The sequence below is a fragment of the Anarrhichthys ocellatus genome, unplaced genomic scaffold (assembly GCF_004355925.1).
Source record: "Anarrhichthys ocellatus isolate YVR2014 unplaced genomic scaffold, GSC_Weel_1.0 scaffold31, whole genome shotgun sequence".
NCBI classification, from domain to species: Eukaryota; Metazoa; Chordata; class Actinopteri; order Perciformes; family Anarhichadidae; genus Anarrhichthys; species Anarrhichthys ocellatus.
Genome location: NW_022280061.1, coordinates 2,838,616 through 2,852,651, shown reverse-complemented (window position 1 = coordinate 2,852,651; position 14,036 = coordinate 2,838,616). Strand labels below are relative to the sequence as shown.

General features: G+C 45.1%; 2 protein-coding genes across 5 annotated transcripts; one reads left to right on the top strand and one right to left on the bottom strand.

Annotated features, from left to right (window-relative positions):
• The first annotated feature begins 6 nt into the window (after positions 1–6).
• On the top strand, positions 7–8,113 carry ogal (O-GlcNAcase like). Of its 2 annotated transcripts, none has more exons than XM_031864633.1 (17): positions 7–1,457; positions 1,581–1,632; positions 2,166–2,263; positions 2,677–2,807; positions 3,123–3,294; positions 3,494–3,592; positions 3,686–3,825; positions 3,908–4,052; positions 4,570–4,668; positions 4,778–5,022; positions 5,128–5,302; positions 5,436–5,521; positions 5,656–5,748; positions 5,820–5,908; positions 5,989–6,109; positions 6,210–6,339; positions 6,877–8,113. In XM_031864633.1, exons 1-17 carry the CDS (start codon positions 1,385–1,387, stop codon positions 7,011–7,013), a joined length of 2,085 nt encoding a protein of 694 aa, XP_031720493.1. In that variant the 5' UTR covers positions 7–1,384; the 3' UTR covers positions 7,014–8,113. The 2 variants fall into 2 exon arrangements, with proteins under 2 accessions (XP_031720493.1, XP_031720492.1); XM_031864632.1 differs by having other exon boundaries at positions 4,760–5,022; positions 6,877–8,111.
• On the bottom strand, positions 7,355–13,650 carry cant1b (calcium activated nucleotidase 1b). 3 transcript variants are annotated; one of them, XM_031864635.1, is made up of 5 exons: positions 13,332–13,650; positions 9,273–9,869; positions 9,047–9,187; positions 8,574–8,777; positions 7,355–8,291 (listed from the first exon to the last, which is right to left on the bottom strand). In XM_031864635.1, exons 2-5 carry the CDS (start codon positions 9,808–9,810, stop codon positions 7,921–7,923), a joined length of 1,254 nt encoding a protein of 417 aa, XP_031720495.1. In that variant the 5' UTR covers positions 9,811–9,869; positions 13,332–13,650; the 3' UTR covers positions 7,355–7,920. The 3 variants fall into 3 exon arrangements, with proteins under 3 accessions (XP_031720495.1, XP_031720494.1, XP_031720496.1); XM_031864634.1 differs by lacking the exon at positions 13,332–13,650 and adding an exon at positions 11,985–13,325; XM_031864636.1 differs by lacking the exon at positions 13,332–13,650 and adding an exon at positions 11,747–11,973.
• Between the last annotated feature and the right edge of the window lie 386 nt (positions 13,651–14,036).

The following is a 14,036-nucleotide window of genomic DNA, read 5'->3' as shown; positions in this document are numbered from 1 at the left end:
AAAATAAATAAATGCTCTTAATTGTGTTTCCTGATTGACTGACTGGTTTAGTTTAAATCCAAAGAACGATTCCAGTGAGCCAGCATGCACAGAGCCATCAGAGCGCTTTTACTATAAATGTTATTTGTTTGACTCGTCTAAACCGTTTGTCATGTTTCAGTTTCAATTTTTGTTAGAATATGTTTTCACTTCTCTGCTCTTAAACTAGACATTTCTCATTGCGGGCAGAATACATTTTGAAACGGGTGTAACTAATACCATAAATTATACTTGTACTCCAATTAAGTACCACTTCCAGAGCCCCATTATGTCCCACTGGCTTTCTAGCTCTAAATGAAACGGCATTGTTCGTGTTATCAGGTACATCTGCATCTTTCTCTGCATACTTCCTTTCCTGGCTTCAGCTTCAGATGTTCAAAGTATATTCACGATTAGGAGCCACTCGATCCTTTAATTGTGATTTTACAAATTAAAAACCGTGATAGCAGTGATCTTTGGGGGAGTGTAAGGTTCAGAAATGGCAACGACTGAAGTCCCACTCAGAAAAATGTGTTTGTACTTCACTTGAATGTGTTAGCTTCACTGTGCAGAATGATATGTGTGCAGGTTGTTTTCACATTGACCTGCTGGAGGTTTCTCTGTACTCACCTTAAATATCAGTTGATGAAGTTTATGTAAAAAAAAAGAAATAGCATATCAGATACAACTTACTATTCAAAGTATTTTATACATACTTTGAAGTGTTAGGCATCTCTATAACCTGACACTTGTCCTGATTAGTAGTCTTAACATTGTTTGTGGCTGCAGCTTTACATCAGTCATTGCCTACATTGCTGGTGAATATCAGTCACAGATACCTCCAAATAATGTGACTAAAGGAAAAACTCAAATAAATCATGAGGACGTGCCATGCAGTATGGAAACTAAGCTCAATATTTACTGAAGAGCTATGAAATGCAAAGTGTTTGTTATTTTTGACTGCTCCTTTCGTGTTTTTAAGGTGAACTGTCCCTTTAAGACACAGGGACACTGTCTCTTTAAGACGTTCGCGCACGGCACGCTCAGCCAACACGCGCCTGTATTCTGAGGTGAACTATAGTAAACACAAAACAAGAGCTTCGTTTTAGTTGCTCACAGCATTTACAACTTCAGACTTTAGACCATGCTAGCATCATGCTGCGCAATGCTCCAGGTGCTTAACACCGACGGGTCTGCGCAGGCGTGAGAGGAAGGTGCAATAAAAGTCCTACCAAATTAAAGGCTTGCATTAAAAAAAAAAAGCTATGACTGACAAGAGCGCCGTGTCAGTGCGCGGAGCGTCTGTCTGAGCAGCGGTGAAGTGGAAGCAGAGACTGAAGAAGAGACGTCAAATCCACAGTAAATCATGTCAACACCAGGCAGTGCCGAGGGCCGAGCCCACACCGGGACGAAGCGGTTCATCAGTGGAGTGGTGGAAGGTGAGCAGACCAGAGTGCAGTGTAGAGCCAGCTGGAGCTCAGCTCAATCAAGAAGCAGATCTTGTAGAAGTGCAGTCGGGACTTCTGGTATTTGATGCATGACGTGACCTTTGCTTGATGCAGGTTTTTACGGGCGACCATGGACTATGGAGCAGAGAACGGAGCTGTTTAAAAGGTGCGTGCGAGGAACAAGTGCAGGAACACGACTGAAAGTGGGGGTTGAATACAATTTTCAAACAGTCACATGACAAGAGAGCCTGTCTTGAAAATGGCATTTGCTTCCTATTAGTTTGTTGGCCCACACTGGTGTTATTATGGTGTCATTAGACCTTCATCAACACCTCCTCAGGTAATATAATTAAAACAAAATCATCTCCCCCATAATAACAATCATATCAGGATAATAGTAATTTTTAGGTTATATATACCTCTAAATAAGCCACAATGCAGAAATGTAATGGTCATATTCAATCATGTATTGGTAGAAATATAAAACGCTGTTCTCTTGCATACAGGGGAGAGGTTAACATCACTGGACAAACAATATTTAGCAAACATGAATGTGCTGTCTCCTGATGCCTCGTTTCTTCTCTCACGACCCTGTACGCACACAGAATGATCCACTGTGCTCACGATCCTTTCTCATCACATAGCAGCTGATATGTAATATGTGAGGAGATTGTTGATTGCTGGCGTTGGGTTTCACAGAGAGCAGAAGTGGGGTTTGAACACGTACTTTTACGCCCCGAAGAATGACTACAAACACAGGATGTATTGGAGGGATCTGTACTCTGCAGAGGAGGCAGGTGAGTTTCAGCCCTTCACATGTCCTTGTTAGGGATTGAATGACATCACAAATATCATCTCGCCAATATCATCGTAGTACATGTCGGTACCAGGATACTCCATTTAATAACTAAATCAAAAGACTTAAAAACAGAACAGATGTGGTTCTTTTCAAACTATACTTGTTTCTCATTTAGTATCAGTGTCATACCAAAGTCCTATTCTGATTCATCACTATCTCCCGACACACATTTTTAATTGCTCAGTTTGGAGCCTCTCTTTTTGCATCTTATCAACAGTGTTGCGTACTGTAGGGCAGTGGGGATTTGAAGTTTGACCCATCATGTCTCCGATGACTCCTGTCCAAACAGACAGTGGACTTTGGTCCGTCACAGATTTGTTTGTTCGTCTCATCTCTTATTCTTATTCCCAGGACAACTCATCGCCCTGATATCAGCAGCTAAACAGCACGACGTTGAGTTCATCTATGCCATCTCTCCTGGCCTGGACATTACTTACTCCAACCCCAAAGAGGTCGCCGCTCTGAAGAGGAAACTGGATCAGGTTAGGACTTGTTATGCAGAGATGAAGGGTGGAGCAGGAGAGATGATTTAATCTCAGCTGTATGTAGCTTTATGGCTCCCTTAGGGATTTGGTTTGGACACCATATTACTTTACGTGAAACATGCAGCAGTAAAATAGAAGCATTTAATACACTGAGAGTAGGTCAACGGGCAAACGATAGCGCTGACACAGCTGCAGGTGGTCGGTTCAATCCCTGGTGGAATAATTTTATTATCCAAAAAGAAAATGTACATCGTCAGGAGCTAGAAAAATACAATGATGGTAAGATCTGAAGCTGTCCTCTCTGTCCCCCAGGTGAGGCACTTTGGCTGCAGGTCCTTCTCTTTGCTGTTTGATGACATTGAGACTGAGATGTGTCCAGCTGATAAGCAGGCCTTCAGCTCCTTCGCCCACGCCCAGGTGGCCATCACGAATACAGTGTACCAGCACCTGGGTGACCCCGAGACCTTCCTCTTCTGTCCTACAGGTCAGGCAGCGGGGTTCCCTAAAACTGGGGGGGGGGAAGCGCACAGAAGTTTGTTTTTGTAAACAAAAATGATTTCGTCCTTTTGAACACAGCCTGGGGAGTTTTAAGCATGTACACACTGTGTGATAGCTTTACATATGACGCTGTTCTTTGTCACTGTTTTCTATCATTCACACTTGTTCTGTCCCTGTCACTCCAGATTATTGTGCTGCATTCTGTACTCCCAATGTGTCCCAGTCCTCGTACCTGCACACGGTGGGAGAGAAGCTGCTGCCTGGGATCGACGTACTGTGGACTGGTGAGGCTGCACTGACCCAGAACCTCACTGAACCTGCGCAGAAGGATATATAACACAGGTGCTCTCTGTCTCTCTCCTATTTGTGTTGTTTAGGTCCCAAAGTGGTATCCCACAAAATCTCTGTCGAGTCCATAGAAGAGGTGTCCTCCGTGCTGAAGAGGGCACCAGTCATCTGGGACAATATCCACGCAAACGACTATGACCCCCAACGGACTTTCCTCGGCCCCTTTAAGGTCAGTTTATGGGTTGAGATGTCTGTATAAGCTCCAGTCTGAACTGCATCCAGAAATAATGAACATGATCTCCTCCTGTTAGGATCGTCCCACTGAGCTGATTCCCAAACTGGGAGGAGTGCTCACCAATCCAAACTGTGAGTTCTACCTCAACTTTGTGGCCATCCACACCTTGGCTACATGGTGCAAAGCGACCGCTGACGGAGCACAGAGGGATGTGGAAATGGGTGAGTGTCTAGTTTTTCTTTAAATGAAATAACACTCTCTGTGCTGCTTTTTACTGCATCCATCAGCTTTGGCGCATACACAGAGTATCCCTGCACAAATTTGACTTTTTTTTTTAACTTTGCCAATACAGCGATGTGACTATTTGTAGTGAATGTGGGGAAGGAGCTGCGATGGTCCGCCCTACGGCCATGTTTTCCAAAACTCAAGATGGACAAGATCTTGCCATATACGTCCAAAATACCATCTAGCTCATGCAGGTCTCGAGTGTGAACCTGAACCGAGACCAGGGGCTGCTTGAAGTCTTTATAAAACGGTTGACGCAGCTCATCTTTAGGAGCTGACTTGCTAATTGCATTCAAACTTCTTGTGACATAAAACACAGTTTGTCCAGAGGTGATCAAACCCAGAAATCTGAGAATAGTGACACAATCGGATGGACAATAAAACAAAAGCAGAAGCCTGTAATATATGATATATTTGAAGAGTGGACTCACTGTCTCTGACCTCCATCGCCAGGCGACGAGGAGCAGGACCCCTGCTACAGCCCCCAGAAAGCCCTGACCCGGGCCCTCACTGACTGGCTGCAGGAGTTTCTGAGCACCGATCAACCTGGAGGTAGTGAGTCATGAACCCTTAACGTTCAACCACAAACTGTTTAATGGTATCCGAAAAACAAAGCGTGTCATCGCCCTCCTCATCCTCCCAGGCCCTTGTCGTCCTCCAGCTCGTCTCAAGAAGGAGTCGTCCGACGAGGAGCCCATGCAGACAGACGTGGGAGAGAGCTCCTATGCTCCTGGACCCGGGGAGAACCCGCTCTACACAGCAGAGCCCCTGTCTCTGGATGACCTGAAGCTGCTGTCCGACCTCTTCCACCTGCCGTACGAACACGGCCCGGCAGCCAGGGCCATGCTGCAGGATCTGGACTGGCTCAAGAAACACAGTGGGGCCGCCGCTGCGGAGACGGACGAGGTAGTGTTCCGTGTTTTAGATTAAAGCAGATAATGTTGTGAATAATTATCCTCGTCCTGTAAATTCATGCTTGAACACTGTTTTTGTTTTGTTTTGTTGTTTTAGACTGCAGAGTGGCGCTCCAGAGCGCAGCAGTTTGATGGCACGTGTGAAGCGGTGGTGCAGATGTTCAATCGTCTGTCAAACGCCCCGAACCGCAGCATTCTGTACGACCTCTACAACTACATCTGTGACATCAAGAGCGGGGTCGATCTGGCTCGAGCCTACGTGAAAACACTCAGTGAGACAAAAATCCTTTTAATGCCGATTAAACCACACATGCTGGCATGTAAGGGACACAGTGTGTTCGGGGGGGGGGAGGAGCTGCTGTTGAATCCGTAACAGTCAGCCATCATGTTGTGTGTTGTCCTTAGGAGGGGAGAGTGGACCCTCAGCCAAGCCAATGAACGAGGACCCTGAACCCTGGGGCTTCAGAGGAGGCCTCTCTGGAGAGTTCCAGGTAACTTAAATAGTGTCTCAAGACATTGACTTATTTGACCACTTAGTTTAGAATGTGTCATTAAAAGGACATCTAGTGAATCTCTTTTCCAGTGTAGGTCCACATGCATGTAAACTGTTTGTTTGAACTTGCAGAGAATGCTGCCTTGCCACGGAAACAGGGACCTGTTCAGACATCCTCCCGCGACGGCCGTTTACAGCATACGGGAGTACTGCACTGAGGACAAGGTGAGGATGCCAGCTTTTTTAAATAAATTTTTTATTTAGCATTGGTGTTACAGTTTTGTTTTCTGTACTAGCTGGAGGTGCAAAGGATTTCCAGGGAGATGCAGAGTGCAGGAGAGAGCAAAGTCCCCGTGATGATGCAGCCTCCACTTCTCTGTGACGGGTAAAGATAGAGTCGAGTTTCTCTCCAGAGTGTTTGTGCTTTTCTTCTTCTGTCTTAACGTTCCCTCTGGCCCCCCGCAGCCTGTCAGCAGGGGAGATCTCCCCTTCCCCTCAGTGTGCTCTCGTCCTGGAGGATGAGATCGGGGTGTGTGGTTACGCCCTGGCACTCACCGACGCCAAACCAGCCGCAACCAAGATTCAGGTGATCAAATGCAACAGACAGTTGTTTTTTTAGAATACAAGAGGAAAATCAAATGCATTTATTTATTTATTTTGTATTTTATTTGATCTCATAACTCTAGAGGGCAGTAAGTGAATCAGTGTTCAAGGACTTCCCCTCCCTGGTTACCGTACAAGTGCTGCCCCGGGTCACCGATCCCTCTCCAGCCAAGCGCATGATTGGTCGGCTGTTGTCCTCCATCAGGAGCAGTGGTAGGTCAACGCCTCGCACAATGCCTTTGATCATTTTGAGAAGTGCCTCATGGAATTGGCCTGCTACCATTTCACAAACGTTCAACAAGCTGCATGTTCTCCACAAGGAGGAGCTGTTCAGTCATTGTCACAACCACTCTACACCTGCCAACCTCTGTTTGTAAGGAGGGGAATTCACAGCAGCATCAGTTTATCCCTGCAGCTGTTGCACTTTTAACACTAGTGCCAGCTGAGAGTTGAAGCTTAGTTAATTTTTTTTTCAAATACAATCCAGGTAGGAAGACCCTCCTTCCCCTCTCCAGAGTAAAAGGACATAAGATAGCTCTGAGCAGCAGCATTCAGCAGAATATATGCTCGAGTACAGGTCCAACTCTGGAGGCACCGCTCGTCTGCATTAATACTCGCTGCTCTTAAAGGGCGTAGCATCCCTGATGCCGCAGGAATTTGTTCCAATATTTAGCAATTCCATTCTAAAACACAATATCGATCCTTTTCTAGGACATCAGAGAATAAACATTACATCACTTATCTTTTAAGGTTCCAGAGGAGTCTTCTGTGAGTTGAGGCAGAACGATCTGAGGATGCACGACTTCTACGCTAAACTGGGCTCCTTCAAGCCCGTACAAATACCGGGGCTACCCGAAGACATCTTCGCCATGGGAACAAGCTTATAAACCAGATGAGTCACAAGACTCTTCCTCAGGTTTGAAATGTTTTGAGATGAAACTGAGAGTAATTGCTTTCTGTGCAGCTTGTCAAACTGGAATCCGTCGTAGTTTTTGATCAGTTAATATCGTTATTTCTATCATTTAGAAGTTATCATCATTGTCCTCCTGCAAAGTTACACGAGTCAATGAAATGCTTCATGAAATGTGTGCGATAAATTACAGAATAATGATGAAGTGTAATACGACATTTTTAAATGGAACGAGATTCATTTTTTTGATCAATGAGTTTTTTTTAACGCAGCACAATACAAATGTTGCACATTAAAAACAAGATGTCAAAACATTGAAACAAGAGAACATGTTTTTATTATTTGCATTTTGAAAGGATACAAAATGAACTTATGAATGGTTTCCGTTTAAATAAAGTAGCTGGTGTTTATGACAGAGTCCTGTCTGAGCAGGTAAGATAAAAACAAAGTAATGGGTGAGTTTAATATTTCAAGTTCTTTAAGGACATTCCTTAAAAACATTTAATCCTGAGTGTCTGACCAGCAGAGGAGAAGAGATCCACATTACCTGCTGTTTGATAAACTGACGGCTACTCATTCATAGTCATTTACCCAGACTCCTCTAGAATGTCAGTGGTGTCTTATTATAAAAGCATTAAAAGATCTCATAAGGTGGAGACCTTCTGTGTGGCTGGTCACAGATGAGGCCCAAACTGCCTTCTCCTCTACCTACCATTGTTCCTCTCAATTTTAATACTATATTATTATTATATATAATCATGGAATATATACTTTTGGGTCATACCACATTATTGCACAGTAGAACTGAGAGGGGAATGTAATACTAAGGACTGAAAACAAGTGTTGCAAGTACACAGTCCGCTTCTTAATCTTCGCTGTCCGTCTCAAATGAACTCCAGTCCTTCAAACTTCACGTTCCCTATCTTTGTCTCGGGCATCAGCACCCGACCGTCTAGCGTAAACGCAATGATGTAGGTGGCAATCCGGCCTGCGTCCTCCTCCGACTTCAGGGCCACGACGATCTGATCGTCCGTGTCAGGAACAAATTTGAACGAGGAGAAGCCGTGGGTCGGGTCGAGCGGGCCGACATGCCGCACCGTCGTGTAGCTGAAGTCCGCGGGGCAGGACAGGAGGAGGTTGGTGGCACGCCGCTCGTCCGCGGTCTCTTCGTAGTGCTCGTGACTGGCGCGGCGAGGGAGGAAGAACCAGCGCTGGAGACGCTCACTCCACGCTGCCGATTCATGGATGAGGTAGCCTAGAGAACACGGGAAATAGAAGGAAGAGTGGGAGGAATTATTAAGTTGTATTTGGGTGACAAACTAAAATCTCTTAAGTGTCCTCACTCAAAACCCAGATAATACCTGAGTTTATACAATGTTTTATTTGCTCATCTGCGTCGGTGAGCAGGTTTTATTCATTTATTTTTAGATTAAGGAACCTTTGACATCTGAAACCCAAACTATTCCCTTGGTTCCACTCATGTGTGATACCACTGCCCTAATGGCTGTATGTGGACAGGACTATAAAGAAGAAGAACCTGGTGGTTGTATCCCCGTTGCGCTCCGCAGGGCGTTGTAGTACGGCACCCAGTTCTCATGCTGCACGTTGCCGCGGTAGCCGACAACTTTCACCCACTCGGGGTGGTTGTTGACGACCTCTCCGGACGTCGTGGTCCACTCTTTGCCCAGGCCGCCAACATACAGTTGCTCATCTTTCACTGCCAGCCACTCTGCCTTGAATCCTGCACACGAAACGAGGACTGATTTGTGAGACGGTATGTGAATATCTTAAAATGGCCGAACAGCCTTTCCAAAGCTGTTTCTGTTTCTGTGTTTTCTGAAATATAGTGCACGACACACATTTAAACAATCTAAGACAGGCTGCATTGGTTGTATTCGGACTACATTTTTAAAAACCTGCTGTTAGAGGAAACCACAATGTTCCTTACGAGTTTGTTTGAGAGCTACATGTACTCAGTGGATCGACGTACGACTTCTTTTGGGGACTGACCTTTGGAGACTGAGCCGTCCCCGTCGGGTAGTATAACCCAGGGGACGGCCCGGTTGCCTTCGATCCTGTACACCACGCCCGTACGGTCGTCCACGCTGTACAGGTGACCGTTGAACGCCACCAGCTCAGACAGCTCCATACCTGCAGTCAAACAAACCAACATGCTGATGTGAGAACACAAACGTAGTGAGTGTAGATCAGTCTGTGTGTGTCCTTGTCTCTTCACCTCGTCCTTTCTCAGCCAGATGACTCTCCAGTGTGACCGTCTCAGCATCCCACTCCACCTCCAGTCTGTCAGCGCTGTCTGAAACGGTCAGGTGACCTCTCTTCATGTAGCTGAACCACGTCTGGTCCTTCGAGCTACGCGACGCCGTGTCCAGATCTGCGATCACACCGACACGGTAGCGGATGCCGTGCTTGGTCTTCTCCGGCGGACTTAACGGGTAAGTGTCATTGTACGGTTTCCCCCTCCTCTGGTGGCGTGAAAGGCTTCTCGCATTTTGCCTGTTCGTCTCTTGGAAGATGCCATCCTCGCCCTCGCTGTGCATTTGCAAACCATCAACCCTGTTGCGGTAGTAACCTCTGGCGGCGGTGTCTCTGTCCCCTACTGTGCGGTGCAGGTATAACATGAGCACTAAAGCCAGAAGGGTCGCCACAGTGATTGCCCGCCATTTAGGGTGGAAGCGGGAGTCTGAGGCGGTAGCTTGCCTCATGGACGCCAAGGCCAGGGGGAGGCCCCGGACAGCGACACCAAAGGAGGTCATGGAGGTGTCGTCGGCATCCTCGCTGTCAGGTTTGGACTTGGGGCGACGACCACTATTGCCTGGGGTTGAGCATAGAGAGGCACATTAGAGCCATGATCAAGGATGTGGTACAAAATAGACTGACGGAGGGAAGTTAGGGATATTAGCAGTTGACTCCAACTGCTAATATCACTTTTATTATTACTCACATTACTAATTCATATTACCGATAACATTAATGCACATTATTGACCTGCTTCTTCACCAGTCTCTGTGCTTTCTCGCATCACAGGTTCCTGTGTATCCGGGTTATACCTGGACCACATCTTGCCTCCTGCCGTGGTTCTGTTATACATTGAATGTGCTGTAATTCACTTATCCTGTTCCACACATGACATCTATTGCACTTCTGTCCATCCTGGGAGAGGGATCCCTCCTCTATTGCTCTCCCACAGGTCTCTTCCTCTTTTCTCCCCGTTAAAGGGGTTTTTTGGGGGAGTTTTTCCTGTTCCGATGTGAGGGTCCCAGGACAAGAGGATGTCAAATGTGTACATATTGTAAAGCCCTCTGAGGCTAATTTGTGATTTTGGGCTATACAAAAATAAATTGAATTGAATTGAAAGTGCAGTTGCAAACAATACCAGAAAAAAATGTATACATCTATACTTCCATTAAATTGTTTATGTATCGTTAATTTCAAATCTATATACAGTTCAGATAAAAAAAAAAAAAAAACACTGAAAACAATAGCAGGGGAAGATGAAGGAATGAACACGGGGGAGGAGGAAACATGTTGGAAAAATAGAATGTTGTTCCTCTTGTTCTTTGTTCACAACAAAGCTGTGTTGTCCCATTCGGGCACAATCTCCAATTTGCATACTGAGGAGGTAGCCGACATGTCCTACTGTCTCAGGACTACACGCGTACAAGTAACCTCGCTCTGTTCTGACCTGAATGTCAAATTATTTCTTCCTTCTGATCGCCAAATATGTATGTAAATGGTAACTGCATTCACTAGTGCAGTAAAAACAGCTCAGTTTTGTGGTTTTTTTTGTTTGTTTTTAGATGTTTTCGGTTTAACAGAAGGATTCGTGGTTCCCTGCGGTGTTTTGTAAGCAGCTCCAATAACCTGATTAAAATGAATACACGTATAACTTCACTAACCTACAGGGAGGCACACGTTCACACGTGTAATGAGTGCGACTGTTGCTTAGGCCCTCGTCTTAGTAACTACATTGATCACGAGAAGAGACGCGTGAGGACCTGGCTGGCTTATCACCTCTGCTGAAGCACATCCTTTGGGACTTCCTGTTCCTCTGTGGATTCAGTGACATGCCTGAAGCTCATCGACTAAAATGCACCGTCAAAAAGTTTAACAACCAAGGTCACCTTTCTCTGTTCCTGGGAGAATTATTTGGGAAATAATTTGCAGACACAAAATTGACCCGAACATCTACTTCTATAATTCTGCTGTGTAGTACTTTTGACCCGTCTCATGCCAGTTGTAGTCTGCTGTCGGTAGCCTTGTACACATGCATGTCACAAACAGCTCGTCTAAAGCTAGCAGCCTGCTGACCAGGAGATAATAAGCTCACCTCTCTGAAATACAAGAGGTGAGCTTATTATCATTTTCCTGAAAAAGTAAATCACGCCCCGCTAATTATGAATGATTGCTTGAGAATGAAATGCGTGACTGAAGCATTGTATATTATAAAGTTAGCTCTGTGGAGGATAACTCACTGTAAATGACACATGTATGGTAGTGCTGAAGCAATATCTAGGTGGGACTGAAGCTGCAGAGCAATTCAACAGATAAATCATCATTTAGCAACACAAAATAAACGTCGCAACAGCGCCAACAAAAGAGCGACATCAGCCGGAGAAAACGGTCTGCTTTAATGACTACATTCTGAACAAATATGAAAGCAGTTTGTTGAGCTTGTTTGGTATTACTTACATAATGTCACATCCCATACAGCCGGTAACCATCACTTTCCCCCTCTGCCTATTCAGCGGCTCTCTAAACAAGTTCATACTCCTTGACTAACACGCTCTATGTAACATACACACGTCAAACTCTTGGCCAACAAATAATGCCCTTATTGTCACTATTGTACGCACGGCCCCCCCATTCCCCATCCCTCCACAGACCCAAACACTGCCTCGCTGTACGCTGTAAGAGTGCAACTATTCACCCTGGCTTCGCCTCTTCTCCCCAGGACGCGCTGTAACCACCATGCTGTTAATAAACTCCACGTCCCTTCAGCCCTCAGGCCCGTGTGAGTAACTGATCTCTACCTCGCAGAGTCTCCTCCTTTTCTCTCTGTTACACCGTCTCAAGTTCCCCGATCCCTTGTTGTAGACTCAAGAAAGAAAGGCAGGCTTCACTAAGATGCTAACAACTAAGCAAATAAGGAAGAACTTGTAAAAAGGTATAGCGTGTCTGAAACAATAAGGCCCTGTCAGCAATTACTGATGATTAGTGGTGGTGAGCACATTGAATCCTGACAGTTTGGTAACCAGGTTTGAAAGCAAAGGACTCGACGGATCATACGTGTGGTTGGATACACAATATATACATTTAATACATCTAAGCTTCTCCATGATGTTTCATGTAAACATCACAAAACGGGCAGAACCTGCTTTCAGACGTGTGACTGTACGTTCAGAGAGATTGTTAAACACAAATTGTGTCATTTCCCCATATTTCATTAACCCCGCTCATCCAGCAAACCTACCAAATATTTGCAGGTTACAGATTTATTTATGTGACATGTTGTTTCCCCCCCTCCCCTCTTTCATACTCAACTCATCTATTTTGACCAAAGAAAAATCTTTACTCTCACTTACTAGTTTTTGTTTTCTGGAGCTTTCGACCACATCTCGTGGTCTTCCACTGTGGGTGGAGTTTGCTCAGTTGTCATGACAATGCTAGGAGCTGGACCTCGACATTAGATTATTTTACTCAGACTTCACGGTTATGACGACACGTGACGCTCTACTTTGTGTGTGTGTGTGTGTGTGTGTGGTGTGTGTTGTATTCTACACGTGTCTCTCCGTTGACCAATACCGTTACAACGGGTTTAAAGATACAAACAGGGTCACGTCATGGCTAAATAAACATTGTAGTTAATTTAACCTAACGGCTCATTGCACGCGACCTGTTCAGAGCTACACGAGTCAGTAAAGCTTGTAAACTTTGACCGGCTTCCACAAAAGTGAACAAAATGTCAAACTCTCGAAGCTATCATCTATTCCAGTCATATGAAAGTATAAAGGATCCAACGTCGACGTGCTTCAGAATAAAAGACACGTCGTTGAGTACATAGTTAGACCAACACGTGCTTATGCAAGAGTTGGAGACACAACGGTTCCATTTAAAAGCGCTAGCCGTGAAGCTAACGTCGGCTAGCAGCGAGAGCTCGCTAGCGTGCACCTCCGGGGTATCGTTAGTGTTACCGACGAGCTGAGGCACCGGACTGAAGCGGCCGGACGGAGTTAAGATGGGCCAGGTCGTCATTTAGTGACTTTTAAAACCTTACCTGGTGCACAGGGTCTTCGAGTCCGACCAGTTGGCCATGTTTGTTGGACTGTTCGGCGATTAGCTCCTCCTGCCTGGAGACTGAACACTGAACTGATGTCGTGAATGTTCAACTCACCACACTGTCAAACCCCTTGATGATCTATGTATCATATATACCCTTATTTATATAAATGACCTAAAGTTGAACGGACACCTTTCTAAATGTCAACTAGCACTGAACATCATAACCTTCAGGGAGGTATTACTGCAGGCTGTTGTGTTCAAATTGCATTAGTTTTAGCAACATAGGCAGCTAATAAACTGGCAACTAAAAGGCAACTTAGTCCAGCCCTCCTCTGATAATGCTGTGTCGGCCTGGGTTCTGCGTCATCTTGACTGGATACAGCTTTATTTGGTAATAAGCAGCCCTGTGAGTTCAGTTTATACTATAATAAAGGTCTTAAAACTAGATTTTGAGACAGGGCCACAAGATCAACAATGCAGGACCAGCCTCAGCATAATAGTGTACTTAAGTTGTTCCCCAATTCCCTAATAAACTTTCATTCATCAAATTACCATAAATATGGCTACGACAGGTGTGGAACTAATGCTAAAATAAGACAGAGTACATATTTTATATTTTTGAGAGCATTATAACGTGCAACTAGTTGCTTCAAAGACAAGACAGTCAAATTGCAGCAAATATCATCTACTTACACGCATA